Here is a 22,127-nt window from a genome sequence, read left to right as displayed (position 1 = left end):
ACGGGATAGATATTCCAAGGAATCTGTCCAATTCTAAGCACTGGAAAAAGTTTAAGAAACCCTGCACTAGAGTGTTGTGCCTTTGAGAGTGAATTTCTTATAACTAGCTCTAGTCTTAGGAAAAGTCCAGTGCTAAGTAAGCCATTAGGAAGCCTTAATATCTTGAAAACTGGAAAACTTTTTAAGACTAATGGTGATGATTTTCTTTGATCAAATTAATAAATCTTTTTTACTTCATGTGGACTCACTGCAAAAATTCCAAAGTGAGAGTAATTACTGTCAATTGGGACACTTGAGTCTACGGTGATAGTCTTTATATGTGTGTGAAATATAAATTTTAAGAAGGTGAGTTGTCTTGTAGTCATTCCTAAAAACTTGATACTGTTGATTAATTAGAGATACTCTGAGATGCTGGATTTCATTCTCTCTGATAACAGTGTGAGAGCAGTGCCTTGCACACAGGCCTGAGTTCCATAATGACAGGGAATATTTTGGTTTGTTTTTTATAGCTCCATCATCTAGTGTCGAGAGCCCTCCCCAAGATCTGAGAAAGAATATTTGATAGATTAAATAGTTAATTCCATAAATACTTGTATGAACGAGTAACATGCCCAGTTGTTTAAGATGTGCTATCACAGTGGCAGAATGAGTGTATTTGAATGTGTTAAAACTTTTCTGGCATATCTCAATTTTCAGAGGAATTACTGTGAAAAAATATTTGAGGGTGATGCTTGATACCAAGATTATATATGAGAGTATTTTATCTTAATGCTAGTATAAATCAGTCATCTTTTTCAGAGTGAGATAGAAAAGAAGATTATACTTATGGTTTTATCATGGTTTTTTTTTTTTTGCTCTTCACTGAAAAAACATGGTTTCTCCCAGAAGTATTTGGCTTGAAGTTTCACATTCTGCTCTCTTGATGTGGCTCCATCACTCTTTCATTTGCAAATAGCTATGAAGAGAGACATGATCTGAAACTTCCACTTCTCCTTTTCCAATTGGTTCTCTCATTTTGCCTGAACTGGTTCGTCAGCTTAGCCAGCTGCTTCGCATTTTTCCACTAAATTGACCACACTGACTGGTGGTGTGGAGGTATAGACACAACTGTAACGTGAAATGATGTGATTTGTATTTCCAGAAAAAAAACCCTCCTTTTAAGATGAAAAGGAATCATTACTCACTGGCATTATCTCCATTTTAATTTAATACTTGAATCAAGTCACATGAAGTTTTGCAAGGTGTTGTCTGAGTGCAAACTTTCCCAGGATCAATTTTATTTCAGGCAGAGGGGCATTTTGTCAGAAATCCAATAACATACCGGTGCTAGAACTGTTTTTTTTCTGATGCTAAGTTTTAGAATTCATTTTCATGTGAGATGGCTTCCCTCTCTCCCCATTGATTATGAACTTACGAGTTATCAATTTCACAAAGGGAAATCATGTAGTACTTGGCATTTTCTCGGGTTTTAGGTTCTCAGTCTGTTATAATCTAATGGGATGCTAGCAGGTGTGTGTGTATGGGGGGGCTGTTTTTGCAACACAGTCGCTCCCTACCGTGAGATGAGGGTTAACAAACAGAGACTGGCTGGTGACTTGTGGATGTTGTTGTGGGAATTCTCAGCCTGGTGCTCTTGGCCTCTGAGTTCTCTGTCAGCTCAGAGATTCTCAGTTGTGAAGGAATTCATAGATGAAGAATAATAACTAATACGGCATTTTAAGGTTTTTGGAACCCTTCCCATCTATTATCTCAGTGAGGCAGCTGCTATTATTATCCCCATTTTAAAGATGAGAAAACTGGGGGTAGGTGGTTAAACAACTTGTTCAGGGTCACACAGCTGGCATCTGAGGCCAGCTTCTAATTCAGGTTTTTCTGTCTCCACTGACATCTAGCTGTCATACATACATACACACATATACACATACACACGTCCTTGCATTCGTATAGAATGTCCCAAAAGTCTCAGTGTAGGTGAACGCTATTAAAGTTTGTAATTGCACTAAGACTCATGGGACACCATGTCTAGAGCTTTAAAGGTTTGTGAAGCACTTAGTTAGAGGGAGATGGTGGCACAGAGTAGGAGTGGTTTATTGCATCATCCACAGTAGGAAAAACTCCGAGTGCAGTCCTGGCCAGCACCATGAGAAGGTCGCATCTTTGTACACAAAGGAAAACACATATTGATGCTCATCAGATTTTCCTAGCTTCATGATGTTTGGTTATGCCTTAAATAAGACTATGGAAATGGCTTGTTGGAGCTTTATGGTCCTGCTGACCTAGACTTAAGATCTCATCAGATTTTGATGAGAAAACAGATGTTTTGGGAGTTTCTGTTTTGATGTCTGAAACTATCTCTGCTTGGACACCCATCTTTCACTTAGATGTGCTTCTGAATGGGTGCTGTCTTCAGTTCCATTCACACACAGAACCAGAAGTGAAGAGGTTCAGAATACCACAGTAAAACAGAAGTGGCTTGGCACACTGACCAGATGGCTAGACTTGCAGCCAGGAAGACCAAGGTTCAAATTCAGGCTCAGAAACTCATTAGCTGTGTGACCCCAGGCAAATCACTTAGCCTCTCTGACCCTCAGTTTCCTCCTGTAAAATGGACACAGTAATAGCCCCTATTAAACACTTCATTCGCAAAGATCATTCTTATAAAGTGCTCACAAACTTGAAAACAGCTTCATGAAGGAGAGCCATTATTGGTATTTAGGCCATAATCAGGCACAGATGTGCAGTCATGAGCTGGAGAAGGAAAGTGAGAACCAGGCAAGCATCCCTCTTCCAGATTTGTAACTACCTGAAGATCCTCCGCTCTATGGAAGTGGGGGGCGAGTCTTCAGTCAAGATGAGACCCAGGGCACTTCTGCTCATTGGTTAGTTGAGGAGCAGCTGCTGTCCATGGAATGTGTTTAAAGGCAAAGCAGGCTGGCCTCCAACCATCAGCCTGGAGCATTTGCTCCTTTGGCATTTTCCTAGAGGAAAGCAGAGGGGGAGGGGCTTTCCTTTACCCCACCCCCAGCATAGGCTGAGAGGACTTGCCTCAGGAGAGCCTGGGATGTGCAGCTCAGCTTAAATCCTCCTCCTGCAGCAAATCTTTCTAGTTACTCCTCTCCACCCTACCAAAGCTGGTGCCTTCCCTCAGGGGTTATCTCCAAATATGTGGCTGTTGTTGTTCAGTCCTTTCAGTCACATCTTCTGACTCTTCCTGACCCCATTTGGGGTATTCTTGGCAGAGATACTAAAGTGATTTGACATTTTCTTCTCTAGCTCATTTTACAGATGAGGAAACTGAGGCAAACAGGGTCAGGTGACTTGGCCAGGGTCACACAGTTAGTGTCTGAGGCCAGATTTGAACTCAGGAAAATTAGTTTTCCTGTTTCCAGGGTCTAGCCACCCCAATTTATTCTGTCTGTATTTTTTTGTGCATAGTTGTTGGCAGGTTGTCCTTTCCTCCATCCCCCCCCCCCCAGCTTCTTGAGATCAGGCTCAGTCTTTTTTCCTTCTTCAGATTTCTAGCACTTAGCACAGAGCCTGGCACATAGTATGTACTTCATACATGTTTGTTGACTCAATGAAGGGTACTTTGTGAACTCCCATTGTGGGAATTCCTTTTCATTGAAGCAGATGCAGATAGGCTTTGATGTAGCAGTTAAGTCCTAGGTTCTTGCCTAAAGCACATACCAGTTCCTTGAATTGCCCAAGATCTGTAGGAAGCCTTTGGTGATCCAGCCCCAGCTAACAGGGTTTCCTGCACCCCAATCAATTTGTATTTGTTTTTAATCTACTGTGGATAGCTTTAGACTGGATGTCCCAAAAGCCTTATTGTAGTTGTTAGCTGTTGTGGCTTTAACTGCGCTGACTTTGGGGACACATTCCATGTGTTCATGTTGTGCTTTCAGAGGGCAGAGCAGTTTCTTTTTGTTTTCCATCCCTAGAGCTTGACACATAGTAGACAATTAATAAATGTTTGCTGATTAATTAGCGGTACCAAACCTAGCACTCTATCCACTCTACGGAGCTGTTTCTACAGCCAGATGACTTAGGCCTGATTAAAGAATTTTATTTAAAAATTACTTAGCTAATTGTTTCAGTCTTCTGCTTCCTGGACCAGTGTATTCTTTTAAATATGGCATTAGAAAAACAACCCCCAGTAATACTTAAAGGAGCATCCTGAGGATCCTTTGGTGCATCATCAGGTGGAAGGCATAGTAGACATGAATTCTTGTCACTTTTTGAATTTCCTTCCTTGATAGGTGAGGCCTCATATGGCTACCTTTCTTCCCTCACATGGCCAGAGCCAGAACCTCCCTACATATCAAGGTTGCCCTTCTGGTTGGTTGGTTGTTGTCCTTTGTTCTTGAAGAAGACCAAAATGACAACACCATGATAAAGTCAAGTTTCAATGTGTCTGACTGTGGCTGATCATATCAATACGAGCTCGGAGTGCTCTACCACAGATTGGACATAAATAGTTCACATGAACATTTAGGGTGGATACTCCAAGTTTGCGCATCCTACATTTCCTTTGAGTTGTTTCAGTTCTGCTTTGCTCATAGAACACAGCACCCTTTCTAATGTTGGCACACCATGCTGAGTGGTCCTGTGCCAAGTGTCTTTCATGTTACACAATTCCAAAGTTCTTGAGAGAGACCTTGAGAATATCCGGTATTGCTTCTTCTGACCCCCATGTAATCACCTGCCCCATGCAAATTCTCCATAAAATAGTCTTTTTGGCAAGTGTACATTTTGCATTCTAATAACGTGATCAGCCCATTGGAGTTGCTCTCTCTGAAGCATAGTTTGAATGCTTGGCAGTTTAGTTCCAGTAATGACCTCAGTGTCTGGTACCTTATCCTGCCAGGTGATCTTCACAATTTTCCTAAGGCAGTTCAAATGGAAATGATTCAGTTTCCTGGCATGGCATTGGTTCGTGTTTCACAGGCATACAACAATGAGGTCATTACAGTGGCTCTGTAGACCATCAGTCTAGTAGTCAGTCTAATACCTTTTTTCTTCCATACTTTTCTTTGGAGCCTCCCAAACATTGTGGTAGCTCTGGCAATGCCTGTGTCACCCTAATTGTCAATGTGTACATTCCTGGAAAGTACACTACCAAGGTAAGTGAGCTTATCCACAACATTCAAAACTTCTCCATTTGTTGTAACTGATGGTTCCACATGGATGGTGTGATGGTGGCTGATGGAACACCTGTGTTTTCTTCCTTTTTTCTTCTTTTTTTTAAAAATTGAATTATTTCATTTGTTTTCAGTGTTGGGCACTCACTTCCGTAGAAGATTTTTTTCCACTCCCTCCGCCTCATTCCTCCCTCCCTACTCCTTCCCTTCTTCCTCCCTGAGACAGCTTACCATCTTATATAGGTTCTACACGTACATTCCTATTAAATGCATGTTGCATAGAAGAATTAAAATGAATAGGAGAAACCATAAAACAAAACAAAATATAATACAAAAGAAAATGGTCTGTTTCTATCTGTGATCCAATTCCATAGTTCTTTCTGTGGATGTGGAAGGCGTTTTGCCTCAAGAATCCACTGGAAATTTTTTAAGTCCATGCATTTTTCTGGAGGGGGTTTGATTTTCTCTTCAATTCTTTTTTTTTTTTTATATTTTCAGTGTTCCACGATGACTTCCATGTAACTTAGATCTTTTTTTCCTATCTCCCCTTCCTTCCTCCCTCTCTCCCCACTCCCTCCCCAAGATGGCATACAAATTTATATAGGTTCTACACATACATTCCTGTTAAATGCATTTTCACCATGGTCATGTTGCATAGAAGAATTAAAATGAATGGGAGAAATCATAAAACAAACCAAAGCATAATACAAAAGAAAATGATCTGCTTCATTCCATCGGTGACTGGAGGGCAAGAGAGCATTGTCCACTATCTAGACCCGGGCAAATATGCCATTGTGAAATTGACGTACAATGCTGATGAACTTCCCAGGGCAACCAAATTTTGACATAATTTTCTATAAGCCCTCACAACTAACAGTGTAAAAGGGAAACAGTTTCAGGTCTACAAACGTTGTGTACAGACCTCTGTTCTCCTCCTGGCATTTCTCCTGGAGCTGTTGGGCAGCAAATACCATATTGACTGCTTCTTGGTCTTTTTTGAAACCACACTGGCTCTCAGGTAGAGGACTATCTTTCAGGTGAAGGATCAACCTATTAATGAGGACTCTAGCCCTTCTAAGAGAGAACTGAACAGCTGTTATGGCATGCAGCAGGCATCCTGCTACCTTTTAATAAGGGATTCAGAGCATGGCCTTTCCGATGGAGGGAAGTGTGATTGTGATCGGAGGGAAGTGTGATCGTTGGGAGATAAGGTGGCTCAGAAGAGTTGAAGAGGTGATAACTCAGTGCTCTGAGGGTCCTGACGTATCAGTCCAGTGGCTCCTGGTGTAAAATCAGCGTGCCAAGGACCCATGGAACACAAATTTCAGAATATTAACTGAAAAGGACTTTCTGGAGAAGTTTACATTCTGGGCTAGAAAAAGGATCTGTTTATCAGTTTTTTTGTTAGTTAGAGACAGTCCCTATGGAAGCAGGTGTTCAAGGAAAAGGGATACAAGTTTGTTCCTTGACAAGCCAAAGAATGCATTTTTTTTGGCTTAAAGAATTAGCAGTGTAGCTTTTCTTAATAATTGGAGCATATAACCTGTGGGTTTTTTCCCTCTTATTGATTCAAATTTTGGAAGGCCCATTATTTGGGTGTTCTCTTTTGTTATTAGCTATGTAAGTGTGAAATTAATTTTTATAAAGATCTCATTTCCAATATTGTCAAACACTTTCACTTAATAACAGGACACATGATATTTATATGCGTGGAAGCATCCCTCGAACAGCCTCAAGCCTTGAACCTCAAGGCCACAATTTGCCTTCTAGGTCCCTGCGTGTGACCTTTTGGCTGAATTCAAGTTTTACAGAACAAATCCTTTTATGAATACATGTGGCCTTGAGGCTGAAGGTTCTCTACCCCTGCCCTAGAATGGTAGGGTTCTAGAGTTAGAAAGTAGCTAAGAGATATCCTCCTGCCCCTTTATTACAAGAGGGTATTCTGAGGTCCAAAGCAAATGAATCATTTATCCAAAGCCATGTAACTGGTTGGGGAGAGAACTCAGTTAATCTAAGTCAGCATAAATTTAGATTTAAATCCAAATCTCTTGACTTATTGCCCAGTGTGCCCCATTTCAAGTTACATATTCTAAGATGAGTAAACATTACAGAATAAACAATTTAGAGTTTTCTTATGGGAGCAATGGTGAACCCATTCTTGACTCCCAGTGGTGGATCATTTATTCCTTGGTCAAGTGGTTGGCTTCTTTTTGTTCTTTCCCCTGGTACAGGATAAAAGAATGGGATTTAATTCACATTTTTCTTTTCAAGTTTTTGTGTTATCCTAGAGTCCCTCAATCTACTACTTTGCAAATGTAGTAACATTTCTCACCTGTTTTCATTCAGAAGATGATTGAATCGAGTGTTCATTGCAGACAGAAAAGTTAAAACTAGTTTGAGCCTCTTACTAAATTCAAACATGGATTTGAGTCATCAAGAAATATAACCTATGTAAGACCATGAAGGATAGCATAGGATAGCCAGGAGAGGTGGCCTGTGACTCAGGAGACTGACCTCTGCCATAGCCTTCTGAACCTGGGCAAGGTTCTGAACCTGTCAGAACAGGCCTTCTGCACATCAGGGACCAATCTGTATCAGCAGAAGGGAATTCTTTGTGCCAGTGAAGTCACAGGTCTGGTCCAAAAGTACTGCCATAGCAGTTTTAATTCAGAGTATTCCTGATAATGATCAGCACATTTAAATACCAAGGGTTTGGGGGCAGAACATTATCCATGGAGTATCTTGGGCTTTGGAATTTACCTTTTTTTTTTTTAAATAACAACAAAGTCTTAAATTGTTTGTCTAACCAGTCTGTAGAATGATGTGGTTAAGCAAAAAGTGCCTGCTATGTGCTGAGCATTTGGTGTCTGGAGCCCCAGAGTGCCTGTGTACAAGGCCCTCTCCCTCCTATCTTCTCCCCTCTTCCCTTTTGTCTCCTCTCCCCTCTTCTCCCCTTTCCCTTTTCTGTCCTCTCCCCTCCACTTTCCCTGGGATCTGTGTTCAAGGCTTTTGAAGCCTTCCCAACACTGGCCTCCAGCCTTTCCAACACTGGCCTCCCCCCCTTCCCAGTACTGGCCTCCAACCCTGACCTCTGCCTTGCATTTTCAGCAGCCTGCTGGCCATCTCTGGTTAGCTGTCCTTGACCTCACCCTCCCCCAGCACCTCCCAAATTCCACTAATGATGTTAGCTCTCTTTTTCCAATGCTGCCCTTCTGGCTGCCTGCTTTTGCTGCTAGTGCCCAGCCCTCCCAGTCTCACAACCTTGCCCAGGTTTTTTGTCCTTTTCTTTCTTTTCTCTTCAGCCCTCATATCCAGTTGGAGTCCTTGAGTCCTGCCTTTTTTGTTTTTCTCTCATACAACCCCATCTTTCCACTCTGACTATACCCACCCTAGGCCATGTCTTTGTTCTCTCTTGCCTGGACTGTGATAGTAACATATTCTCCAGCCTTCTAACATCTCCCATTGTCCTCCACACAACTGCCTGAAGAATCTGCTGCCATACCCCTCTGCCCACCTCACTTCCCTACTCAGAAACTTTCAGAGGCTGCTTGTTCTAGCAAATAAAGCACAAACCCCTTGCTTTTTTCCAGCCTTCTCTCACTATGCCCCTAATGCATTCTGTTTGACTCTCATCCTGGCCTGTGTGACTCTTCTTCCATTCTGTCCGGCCTGCTTGTACTTCGGTCCCCTATTGCTGGGGTAGACTTCCCTCCTGCCTTCTGCCTGCTGACTCTCCTTTGAGACCTGTAGCTGCTACCACCTCCTCTGGGAAACCATTCTCTTGTCGATCTAGCCAAGGCTTCCCTTCGTGAAGTTCTTTGGAGCTTTTCCCATAGTTGTTGAGTCTTAGCCTGTCCAGGAGATGGCAAAGCACCTTGCCGTCTGAGTCTTATTTTGTTTCCTCTTGATAGCCAGCCCCAGCCTGGCCTGTTACATAGACTACATGCCCTTAATAAATGATCTTTAGACGGAGCAGAGTTTTTGCATATGCCTCAGGACTTAGTAGGCACACTTTATAGAGCAAAATAATAAAGCAGTAACTAACACATTGATATTAAGAGATCAACAGATGGACATGAGCACTTTTTTAATCACTCTAAGGACACAATGTGATTTCTTTGCCTTTTGTGATTTCTGGATGTGCAGCCCACCTCTGTTTGCAGGAGGCCGTTAGACACCCCCTCCCCCCATTTCCATAGTACTTCAAGATGAGTGCTTTCAGCAGCCTGTGTGGGTGGATGTGTGAGTCATTATGCATCCCCATTTTGCAGATGAGAAGACTGGTTCAGTGACTTGACCACAAGTTTCAGAAGTAGAATTTTAACCCAATATCTTCCCATCCCAAGAAGGATGTATTTTCTCTACAGGAATGGTAATAAACATCAGTGTTGATTCACAAACGCAGGATTTATAGGTACTCAAAGAAGAAGAATTTCTTGAATATTCCCATTAGTCTGAGTGCCCTAACCTGATTCTTTAGAGACTAAAAAAGATGAGAAAGTTGGTGTCCATAAAATAATTCTTTAGATGAAGGTCATTGAATAGATTGGCAACTTTTCAAAATGCAACTCTTTATTAAAAGCTTACTCTATTTCTAGATTGAGTGACAGTTTATGGTAGTATTACAGAGCCTTGGTCTTGAAGGCCAACCTGGATCTAAGTCCTGCTGCTTACCCCCTCTCTGGGTGACTTCTCTGGGCCTTGGGCACCTCCAAGTCTCTCTAATGCCACTCAGGTGCTCATCTGCTTTGGTAGAAGGAGTCCTCACCCCTTAGGGAACTCCCAACATCAGTGAAGTCACAGGGTAGGACCAACAAAACCCAAAAAAACTAAGCTAAAAAAATGGAACTTTTAAAAATCATTTTTTTCCTTTGTCTTTAATAGGATCTAAATAAGGGTGAGGTACTTTTTTTTTTTTAATTGAGGGCCCCTGTCCTTCTAAAAATAATTTATTATTATTATTTTTTTTTTTATTTAGCTTTTAACATTCATTTTCACAAAATTTTGGGTTACAAATTTTCTCCCCTTTTCTCCCCTCCCCCCCCAAACGCCAAGCATTCTAATTGCCCCTATGACCAATCTGCTCTCTCTTCTATCATCCCTCTCTGCCCTTGTCTCTGTCTTCTCTTTTGTCCTGTAGGGCCAGATAGCTTTCTATACCCCTTTACCTGTATTTCTTATTTCCTAGTGGTAAGAACATTACAGTTGATCCTAACACTTTGAGTTCCCACTTCTTTAGCTCCCTCCCTCTCCACCCCTTCCCTTTGGAAGGCAAGCAATTCAATATAGGCCAAATCTGTGTAGTTTTGCAAATGACTTCCATAATAGTTGTGTTGTATAGGACTAACTATATTTCCCTCCATCCTATCCTGTCCCCCATTACTTCTATTCTCTTTTGATCCTATCCCTCCCCATGAGTGTTGACCTCAAATTGCACTCTCCTCCCCATGCCCTCCCTTCTATCATCCCCCCCACTCTGCTTATCCCCTTATCCTCCACTTTCCTGTGTTGTAAGATAGGTTTTCATACCAAAATGAGTAGGCATTTTATTCTTTCCTTTAGTGGAATGTGATGAGAGTAGACTTCATGTTTTTCTCTCACCTCCCCTCTTTATCCCTCCACTAATGAGTCTTTTGCTTGCCTCTTTTATGAGAGATAATTTGCCCCATTCAATTCTCCCTTTCTCCTCCCAATATCTTTCTCTCTCACTGCTTGATTTCATTTTTTTTAAGATATGATCCCATCCTCTTCAATTCACTCTGTGCACTCTGTCTCTATGTGTGTGTGCGTGTGTGCATGTGTGTGTGTGTAATCCCACCCAGTACCCAGATACTGAAGTGTTTCAAGAGTTACAAATATTGTCTTTCCATGTAGGAATGTAAACAGTTCAACTTTAGTAAGTCCCTTATGACTTCTCTTTGCTGTTCACTTTTTCATGGTTCTCTTCATCCTTGTGTTTGGAAGTCAAATTTTCTTTTCAGCTCTGGTCTTTTCATCAAGAATGCTTGAAAATCCTCTATTTCATTGAAAGACCAATTTTTCCCCTGAAGTATTATACTCAGTTTTGCTGGGTAGGTGATTCTTGGTTTTAGTCCTAGTTCCTTTGACTTCTGGAATATCCTATTCCATGCCCTTCGATCCCTTAATGTAGAAGCTGCTAAATCTTGTGTTATCCTGATTGTATTTCCACAATACTTGAATTGTTTCTTTCTAGCTGCTTGCAATATTTTCTCTTTCACCTGGGAGTTCTGGAATTTGGCCACAATGTTCCTAGGAGTTTCTCTTTTTGGATCTCTTTCATGCGGTGTTCTGTGGATTCCTTGAATATTTATTTTGCCCTCTGGTTCTAGAATCTCAGGGCAGTTTTCATTGATAATTTCATGAAAGATGATGTCTAGGCTCTTCTTTTGATCATGGCTTTCAGGTAGTCCCATAATTTTTAAATTGTCTCTCCTGGATCTATTTTCAAGGTCAGTTGTTTTTCCAATGAGATATTTCACATTATCTTCCATTTTTCCATTCCTCTGGCTTTGTTCTGTGATTTCTTGCTTTCTCATACAGTCCTTAGCCTCCATCTGTTCCATTCTAATTTTGAAAGAACTATTTTCTTCAGTGAGCTTTTGAATCTCCTTTTCCATTTGGCTAATTCTGCTTTTGAAAGCATTCTTCTCCTCATTGGCTTTTTGAACCTCTTTTGCCAATTGAGTTAGGCTAGTTTTCAAGGTGTTATTTTCTTCAACATTTTTTTGGGTCTCCTTTAGCAGGGAGCTGATTTGCTGTTCATGCTTTGACTTCATGTCTCTCATTTCTCTTCCCAGCTTTTCCTCCACCTCTCTAACTTGATTTTCAAAATTCTTTTTGAGCTCTTCCATGGCCTGAGCCCATTGAGTGGGCTGAGACACAGAAGCCTTGCTTTCTGTGTCTTTGCCTGATGGTAAGCATTGTTCTTCCTCATCAGAAAGGAAGGGAGGAAATGTCTGTTCACCAAGAAAGTAACCTTCTATAGTCTTATTTCTTTTCCCTTTTCTGGGCATTTTCCCAGCCAGTGACTTGACCTCTGAATATTTTCCTCACACCCACCTCACCTCCTGATCCTCCCAGCCAGTGTTTGGGGTCTGAGATTCAAATGCTGCTTCCAGCCACAGGGCTTTGGGCGGGGGCAGGGCTGCTATTCAGTGTGAGATTAAATTCAGATGCTCAGGTGAGGGCAGGGCCGCCTCTCAGGCTCAGTTCCCTCAGGGAGTTTATGCACAGACCTTCAACAATGGATCCAGGCTCCTGCCTGCTTGGGGAGCCCTGGTCTGCCGCTGCCCCTCAGCTTCTGTCTCCCGAGGGGGCCCGAGCCATGGGGGCACCCCACTCCCCCCTCGACCCGCCAAAGGGACTCTCTCACCGACCCCCGTCACCTGTGGGTGGAGGTACTTGTGCGGCCGCTGGAGATCCCGTCCCTGAAGCCCGCTCAGATCTGTTCCTCTCGGTGCCGCGGCCACGGCAGGGCTGTACTCAGCTCCCAGTCCCGGCGCCCAGTCCTCAGCGCGAAGGACCTTTTGCGAGAGGTTTGCAGGTCTCTCCGGAACAGAAATCTCCCTCACTCCAATGTTCTGTGGCCTCTGGGTGCAGAATTCGCCGTGAGTTACTTCTTTGTAGTTGTTCTATGGGTTGTGGGTTCGGAGCTATGTGTATGTGCGTCTTTCTACTCCGCCATCTTGGCTCCGCCCCCCCCTTCTAAAAATAATTAAGACCTCATAGAAAAAAAAAAGCAACTTATTCAGTAGTTTAAAAAGTGTAATAGAAACCTTTCATCTGATTTTTAGTTCAGAACAGGAGAAGAGAAGTACATTGCCAGCCCCTTTCAACTTCTTCTAAAGGGGAGAGTACTATATAGGTCAGCATCATTATAATTTCCCCATCCCTGGACCAGTGATTCCATTGGTCTGGAGACCTCCAGGTAGAAAGTCTCTATTAATCCATGTCCGGAGTTCATCTGTAATCTACAGTCCCAAGGCATTACCTGGAGACAGTGAGTGGTATAGTAGAGTTGGTTTCACAAGAGTATGTCACAGGTATGATATGAACCCACATTTTCCTGCCTGGGAAGCAGCCCTCTGTCTACCACAACATATGGCTGCTCGATTCAATAATATTGCAAATAATAAACATACTTCAGCTCTATATTACATATTATTATTCAATAATATAGCAAAAAAAAAGACTTTGGTTCTATATTATTATTGCATCTATTTTGTATTATTCAGTAACACAGCAAATAATAAAAACACTTTGACTCTATATTATGACCAATTAAGGGAGAGAGTATGGGAAAGGAAAAAAAAAAGAAAGACCAAGAGAAATAGACAAATTATTGGTGGGGGTAGGAGAGGTGAGGTGTATGCATGGGGGAGGGGAAAAGAGAAAGAGGGGTCTTAGGAGGTTTGTGATGAGTCTCTTTTCTGTTACAAGCCAGTATTTCCTTGTTCTGTGAGTGTTAAAATAAGTTTTCAATGCCTGTTGAGATTCCAGGCCCTCTCCCGCAACTTGACTCCAGTGGTTCATAGGGTTCTAGATCCTAGGATTGGGGATCAAAATCCCCTAGACCAACTTTACAAATGTACAACTTTACTATCCAGAGAAGAAAGGTGGTTTGTGCAAGGCCACCTGGGGAGCAGTGGCAGAGTCAAGATTTGAATTAGAATTGATTAACATTAAGGAATTTTTATCCAAATTGTTGATGATTTTTGAACCTCTTCATGTAATACTCATGTGTACAGTGGTAGCTGGAATGATTATTTTAGCTCAGTGCTGGGAAACCCCTCTGACTCAGAGCCCAGGGTGAGTCCATGGGTTAATTTTCTCCTGCAGCTCAGAGCAAGCAGAATCGTGGAGGTTTTGAGCTGCTTTTGTGATAATTGCTCTGGTCACCATTTTGAAGTCTAGAGACCAATTGCCACTCACTCAGGTTGGCATCTGTCTCAATTTGAGTCACCCAAGGGATCAGAGGATTGTTAAATTTGCAAAGTGTTTTACCTATGTTATTTCATTTGCTTCTCGCAACAACCCTTTGAGGTAGGACCTATTATTTTCTCCACTTTACAGATAAACTGAGGCTGAGAGAGATGAAGTAACTTACCCAGGTAGAAAAACCCAAATTTCAACCAAAGTATTAGGACTCCAAGCCTTGTTTCTTATACACTATGGTTCTTCTAAGGGTCTGAGAAGACAGATGGAACAGGAAATAAAACAATCTTTTCATTAGGGATTTGAGGAATGAGCTTTTTGAAAAAAATTTCAAACGTTAATGTTTTTTTTCCCTGGAATTCAGTGGGTTTTGCTTGGGTGTAAAAGAATGATTTAGGTTTTAGAAATTTTCTTTGGAATCTTAGATGTTTTCTCATTGAGATATTAGGTCTGCCTAAAGATCATAATTCTATGTGGCATTTACATCCAAATGAGGTATAGAAGACAGAAGGCAAACCTTGAAGTCAGAAGATCTGAGTCCAAGCTCTGCCTCTGACATGTGCAAATCACTTAACCTCCTGTTGCTTCACATGACTCTCCGTAGACAGATCTGTGAATAGGCTTGAGGTGCTTGGGAATTTGGATGGAAAAAAGTCACATCTTTATTTTTCACCAGTCTCTAATGAATTAAGAAAAAAAAGTAAGAAAGAAAATCTATTCTGAAGAATCTGTAGACTTCAACGATTTGCCCAAAAGAGACATGATACAAACAAGATTGAGAATCCTCACTCAGACTATAAGTTACAAGTCAAGTACTGACTTTTCATTGATGAAAGAGATTTCCATACTGGGAGTTCCCCACATTAATGAAATCACAGGTCTAGATCTCTCACCTCTTCCCCCAAAATCACATCATTGATTTAGAACAGAGAGGAACTTTAGAAATCATCTAGTTTAGAGATGAGAATCTTCTTTCAGGTATTAACTTGTAGAACTGAGATTCTAACCCTAGTCTTATGACTTGAGAAGAAGTAATTTTTTTCCTATAATATCCCACTGTGCTTCATGGCTGTGAGCCATTGTTTTCCCAAACTATATCCACTTTTTTGTCTTGGTGGCTCATCGTGGGGGAATAAATAGTGGAAACAAAGTTAAAAATCCCTTCAGGAATTTATGAGTTAATTATAGTAAAACATAAGAAAATCTCTCCAGTATGCTTCCTGATGTTTTTGTACTATTTGGCCATGTCTTGAAATAGGCAGGAAAATCCTGTGGGTTCTGAGGTTTGATCCTGGCCCCTAGGGATTCCCAACTGTCATAAATTGAGCCCAGTGTCCTGTGCCATTCTGGTCTGAGGAACATCCCCAAGGCCTTTTCAGTTTTTGCTCTGCCTGTGGTCGTACCCCAACATGAGGAAAAGGAAGTGTGTTACCAAAATGGAAGTATTTTACAATTAGGGCATCTTCAAGATTTAGCCTTTTATAGAGTAATTTTGCTTGGAGGGTGAAAGTAGTGATAGCCCCAACATTACCTTATCTTTTACCTCCCAAAAGGACTTAAAAAAATAGTAATGAAATGAAGAATTTTGCACCAGCATTTAGAGGGTAGAAAAAAGACATGACTGCCTTGAGGAAAGTGATCTTTTCACTATCAAGACCATCTCTAAAATATAAAAGAAAAAGCACAAACAGCAACATATACGTGTGTGTGTTTGTGTGCATATATATTCACATATATATGTATACATATGCACACATCCCTTTTTCTTCTTCAAGTGGAGGCAATGACTTGTTTCTGCATTTCAAAGTATCAGAATTGTAGTGTTTATGGATAGAAGAAATCCTAGAGAAGAGGTAGTACACCCAATTCCATTTTACAGATGAAGAAATGAGACTCAGAGTAAAACACTTTCCCCAAAGTTAAATATATGAGCAGTGATTTGAATGCTTTGTGGGTTTTTTGGGGTTTTTTTTGTTTTTCTTCTTGAGCCAGAGGGCAAGGTGACTGGGGTTGGAAAAGGCACTGGTAAGAATGTATTTCAAACTAGCATATCTGAAAAGGAATGAACAAGATGAATTTTACCTTTTCAGGTAAAATTCTTCTTTTTTTAAAAAATGACAATACTTATTTGGTTCCTTTCTATCATATATTCTTTTCAGAGGACATAGAAGCAGTGACTCGGCTTGCTGAGATGTTTTTCCTTTACTTTCAGAATTTTGTTTTGATATCCCTCATCACAGTAATGCTTGCCATATGTACATACAGTCATTTCATATCATCCTGGGTAACAAGGGGAGAAATAGTGATTAAAAGGAAAACCAAACCTCAGCATCTAACTGCCACATGAGTCAGCATGTTATTTAAACAGGGTGAGGTATAAGCAAGGAAACTGGCGTGCATCAGTTTCACTTCCTTCAAAAACCACTTTATAGGAGGTGATTTTATATTTGTAAATGTATATAGATACATTTATAAATATATATAAATAAAAATGTATATAGATATGCATTATATATAATATACATTATTATATATTATTTATATAAATGTTTGTAGATAGATGATATATAAGTAATAGAACAATCATTAGATGGACAGACGCATACACAGAAAGAAACTGTGATAAACTTCATACAGACATGCAAGGTTAGTTCACTTAGTTCACTTTGCTGTATCCTCTTCCCACTCCATATGTAATGGGAATTGGTAAGGATTTCTCAGAAGAAATGTATAGTTCACAGCACTTTCAGATATTGGAAAGAATCAGAGATACTCTTAGGGCATGCTCCTGGGGTCAGTGGGTCTAATCAGAGTTATTTGGTTCTGATTTTGATCAGGTTTGTCAGCACCATCTATGTGAAACCATTCAAATGGAAATCTGAATGTTTTGTGACTTCCAAATTATACAAAAGGAAGATCCAGTTTAAAGCATTTGGTTGAGCCTGTTCCATTCATGGATTGGCTGTGTGCTCTTAGTCAAATGTCTTGACTAAGACTCATGTCAAAGCTAAATTGCTTGGTGGCCTAACCTGGAGGCGTATTGTAGATACATGACTGGAATTTCACTGCTTTGTGTTTGCTACAGAATGACTTCTGTAAAGTTGATAAGAATATAATAATAAATAATAAAGGGAAAATGAGTTTTCAGACATTTCCACATAAATAAAAATCATGTACTACATGATACTGCACGGTATGTCTGGTATCCCTAGCATTTCTTCACACAGTGATACCTGGCTGGTGTGGAATTGAATTGAATTGAAGTACTTTGAAGACCAAAGATAGAGGGTTGGTGAGGGGAGAAGGGAACTGACTTTAAATACAGAAGACTCAAGCTTAAAACTGTTAATATGAATGAAAAATTTCTTTAATTTGATAGATGTTAGTGAAGAGAAGTACTTGCCTTAATACCAGTTTCTTTGTTGTTTTTTAAAGAATTCAGAAAGAACTTGCAGAAATTACATTGGATCCTCCTCCAAACTGTAGGTAAGTTGAAGTGGATTTTTATTAATTTTGGAGCTTATGATGCAGATGTATTTGGAGTGATCAGGAGTTCAGTCTGTTGTTGTTTGTCTCTACCTAATTAATTAGAGAACATCATTTTGATGCAAAAAAATTGCAGGAACCATTGTTTTCTTTGAAGAGGTGGAATATTCTGCAAGGATGGTTGTGTTGATAGATGTTGCTAAAAATAGGGCAAGGTAATAAGGATAAGATAATAGAATTGTAAGATGACAGTTTGAATTGTCTTTTAGTGCTGAGAGTGATAAGGCTCTAAGCAATTTCTTTTCTATCATGAAAAAATATTGATTTGGTAACAGTGGCTAAATATTTTATGTTTGATCATTAATTAATCAATTGGGAAATTTGGTGTTGAACAAGGAAATATGGTAAAACTTTTTGGTGTTTTATCTTATGTAATTTGTTTTGTACCTATTGGTTCTAACTTCATATGAATGGTTCTAGGAGGTGAAAGAGGTTTGATCTAAAATGATCTGTGACCATATGCACTTGATTTTTAGATAAGCATTTACTTATATGGACTAAAATGTGCTAACTTTGAAATGATGAATGACATAGAGATACACAGAGAAATGAGGCAAGTCGGGGGGGGGGAGATAGAACCTTCTGTCTTGGCTTGGCTTGGTATTTTGAAGATGTCTATCTCAGGACATTTATTTCTATTTTGATATAAGGTCAGTGTTGGAACTATGCTAGCATTGAGTTCTGATGGTTTGAGATGGTCCCTTGGTGCCTTTCATGAGGAAAGGTCAGACTAAATAAAAGGAAATCTCTGAAATGGCATGCCATTGGAGTTGATTCTTTGGTATGACTTTATATGTATCGCTTTTCATATTCTCAATGAATCACTGCAAAAGCAAAGTCAGCAGCTATTAATAAAAGAGAGATGTTCACAGATAACTATCCTTGCAGTTTGGTCAGTTGACAAAAGCCTGCCCATAAGGAAATGGTTCTGATGAGGCCTTGGTAGGAGATCTTTTGGGTGTAATGCAGGTGCTTAGAGAAGAGAGCCCTGCAGATAGCAGAGGCCTTGCAAAATAGTGCGCAAAGAGTATTTCAGCCAATTAGGGTAAATGCTTCTTTACTAGATAAGATGGTTTAATATCTATCTACTCCTTTCTACTCTACTTACAGCTGGTTCTCATTAAGGCTATTACAAAGAGCTTTACTTTAGGCACCAGTGACTGATGATGATTAGCAGATTGATAAGTATAAAACACCACCCTGTTGGGGAAAAATTCACAACTGGAATTGTTTGAACTAAATCTGAAACCTATAGTTCTCACAAGAGTTTTTGTTTGTTTTAGCTTTCTGAATCCTTTCCCTTTGACTGCAAGGCATACGCTGGTTTTGTTGTTTTTTTTTTTTTAAATCATATCTCAACTGATCATTAAAAGGCTTTATAAAAACTTCCTTTTAACAACTGAAATGGGAAATTTGTCAACTGTATACTTGCCATTCTTTGCTGAAGGATTCATGCCAGAGATCACGAGGAACATTTGTTGTACATCAGAAACTCTCTTAGCAAAGCTGATCAAGTGTGTTGGAGTGGTTTGCTTCAGCTAAATAATTGGGAAATGGGGTTCAGGCATACTGACTACCCTTGGCCTGATCATAACCCATTGATATCATGACTGGACATTGTTTAAACGATGGTGGGTGACTTTATTAAAGCAGTTGAGCTTTTTGCAGTCAATGTTACAGATGGCATTAAATTTCAGGATACTGAGGCAAAAAATATGAGTTGTCCTTCACTCATACTAAAATAGTTCCCCTTATTAAAGGAAAAATTTATCACATTCAAAGCAGAAAGCAGCTTAAAAACTGCATCAAATCTCAATGAATGTAGATGTGAAAACTATTACTCTTTTGAAGTTGATTTTAGCTGGTGTGAGAGGTTGATGACTTTGTTGTTATTTTAATTAATAGCTTATGTTTATATAGCGTTTTAAGGTTTTCACAGTGTTTATGCAAGCATCGTTTCATTTGATCCTCACAACAACTCTGGGACAGTAGGTGTTTTTACTGTATTATTCTCATTTTACAGATGAGGAAAGGGAAGCTCAGTGATTTGCCCAGGGTCACACAGCTAGTACTCTGCTGAGGCAGAAATTTGACTTAGGTCTTCCTGACTTCATGTTGAGGACGCTGCCCTGCCCAGAACACTAATACCCTTAGCAGTTTAATGTTGTAAGTTCTTTATAAAATAAGGAAAATCCACATAAGATTTTATTTTTAAGTAAACAGTATATATCTAATAGCTACCCAGACAGTTTGTTTAAACGTACACTAACTTGCCTATTCAAGAGATTTGTCAAGGAAATTCATTAAGTGTTTTGAGAACTGGCCAGTTCCCATGAGAAGCTCTTTTTGTCCTGCTCTCAGTTTGGCTGGTTCTTCAGGGTTGTCCCAAAATATTTGTCTGGTCTAGGTCATAGAGAGGTCAGTGTTATTCCGCCATTCATGTGGTGCCTCCAACTGGCCAATGCAGGATCCCCTCTTGTCCTTGTGGCTGGTATGGAAGTGATGGATTTTGATTCCTCCGTGTGCCTCCAGTCCTGAATATCCATTTGCACCTTAGTTGTTCATTAGATGATTGTAGTCTTTGGGTAACTGGGAGTTAAAGATCTGACTGCCATTTGTTGTAAATGTGCATGTCTGTATTGATGAAAACATGGGGAGTGTCTTTGGAACGAAGGCTTAAAGGACACCTTTGTTTGACCGTATTTGTCCAGATATGGTGCTGCTGTAGGAACTTGGTGGACAAGCTGCCTCATAAGCAGTTTAGTTCTTTACTTAGTTATAAACCATGAGAAAAACTGTCCACACTCACTGCCAAGTCACATCCAGGTTCCCGGTTTCCTGAGACCCCCAAGAGCCATGTTCTGTGCTGGCTCTCTGTTTAGAATGTCAAAGAGTACCTCGATGGGTCAGAGTGGGAAAAAGGAGGGAGCTTTGGAGGGGGGTGGAAAGAATGCTAGTGGGGAATAGTGAACTCCATGCTCTCCCCCATCCAACATCGCAAGCAGCCATAATAGAACTCAATGACGCTTGCTCTCTATTGGATTGGAGGCAAGACCACCTCTAATTTTGGCCTTTATTTATTCTTGGCAATTTACTTCACTTAGCTTGTATTAAATGACTTGCAACATGCAAGTTATTTACTAGGCCCTGGGTATGTCAAGATAAAGAATGCCATTTTCTCTTACCCCACGAGTTTACATTCTAGGAGGGAAGAGATAAGCATAGAATTCCACGGAGAAGGTGATAGGTACGAAGGAGATCCCTAGGAAAGCCCGGATCAGAGACCCTAAGAATCCCCATCTTATAGATGAGGAGCCTGAGGCCTAGACTGCAGTGACTTGCCCAAGGTCATCCTGGTAGAGTAAAGCTTTGGCTCGGGTCCTTCTACTCTCTTCACCCTCTGCGTTGCCTCACAGGAAATCTGAGAAGGAAGACAATGCATTTTTAACACTTGGGAGTTTGGACCAGGGCAGGGAATCCAAGAGAGCTTCCCTGTGAAGCTGACATCTACCTCACTTCTGTCTCTGTCTAGCACTCAGAGGTGGGTACTACAGTGGAGGAAGGTAAGACAATGAAGCTCCTAGAGAGAGGGGGTCACCCCGCCAGCTCCCAGCAGAGCTGCTCTGGGAGCTGCACTGCCCTGGAAGCCTGACTCCAAGGCTCCCAGCAGGTAGTGACAGTTATATCTTTCAAGAAGGGGCTGGCATTTGGGTGATCACCATGTGCTTGTATCTTTTGGAGTCTTCACTAATCAACTGAGGCAAGCAGCGTTTCTTCTCTGGGCCCTCGGGCTCAATGTGGCTCCAAATGGATAAAAAGAATAAGTAGTATTTGTGCAGTATTGTGTGCTTTGCAAAGTGCTTTACCAATATGACTTTTTGGATCCTCACCACGCCCCTACGAGGCAGATGCCTCCCGGCATTGCAGATAAGGAAACTGAAGACAGGTTCCAAGTCACTTACTGGTTGTCACCCAGCTAATGTCACTCTATTCCTGTGCCACTGAGCTTTGAAAGAAAAGTCTGTCTGTACTGTACCAGTCGCAGACATTTGAAATTATTGTTGAAATGTTAGTCTTCGTGATTTACTCCTGATCAATTTTAAATAGTCTGAAAAAGATTATTTTAATAATTGAGGGACAGTGTGGCTTAGGAAGGAGAGGGCTGGCCTTGGGGACCAGAAGTCTGGCTATAGACAAATAATGACTCCACAATCCTGAGCTGTCACTTAGACTCCCAGAGCCCCAGGCAGCCCTTTTAGACTGTAGGTAGTAATCCCCTGTCTGCACCTAGGGAAGGAGTTTTCACACCTGGAATTCTTCACATCCAGTGAAGTCAGACATCCAGAGACTCTTTTTTAACAGTCAGTAAAATGAATGTTGCCTTAAAGATATTTAAACTAAAATATCTTCAGAATTTCATCTTTTCAGATTTCTGGTTCCATGAGATAGACAGTAAATTAATTGTACTTTTTGTACTAGGTGAAT

The 22,127-nt window shown here is 40.7% G+C and overlaps 1 protein-coding gene across 3 annotated transcripts in view; it reads left to right on the top strand.

The window, feature by feature from the left end:
• UBE2E2 (ubiquitin conjugating enzyme E2 E2) overlaps window positions 1–22,127 on the top strand; it is a 409,163-nt gene that overhangs the window by 6,149 nt on the left and 380,887 nt on the right. For 2 of the 3 annotated variants that reach the window (XM_072651190.1, XM_072651192.1), the window contains exon 3: window positions 17,532–17,582. The exons of the other annotated variant lie outside the window; for it this stretch is intronic. In XM_072651190.1, the coding sequence (XP_072507291.1) occupies window positions 17,532–17,582 (51 nt within the window). The remainder of the gene's footprint in view (window positions 1–17,531; window positions 17,583–22,127) is intronic. 3 annotated transcript variants of the gene reach the window in all.

The sequence above is a fragment of the Notamacropus eugenii genome, chromosome 3 (genome assembly GCF_028372415.1).
Source record: "Notamacropus eugenii isolate mMacEug1 chromosome 3, mMacEug1.pri_v2, whole genome shotgun sequence".
NCBI lineage: Eukaryota > Metazoa > Chordata > Mammalia > Diprotodontia > Macropodidae > Notamacropus > Notamacropus eugenii.
This window is presented reverse-complemented; position numbering and strand designations above follow the sequence as displayed.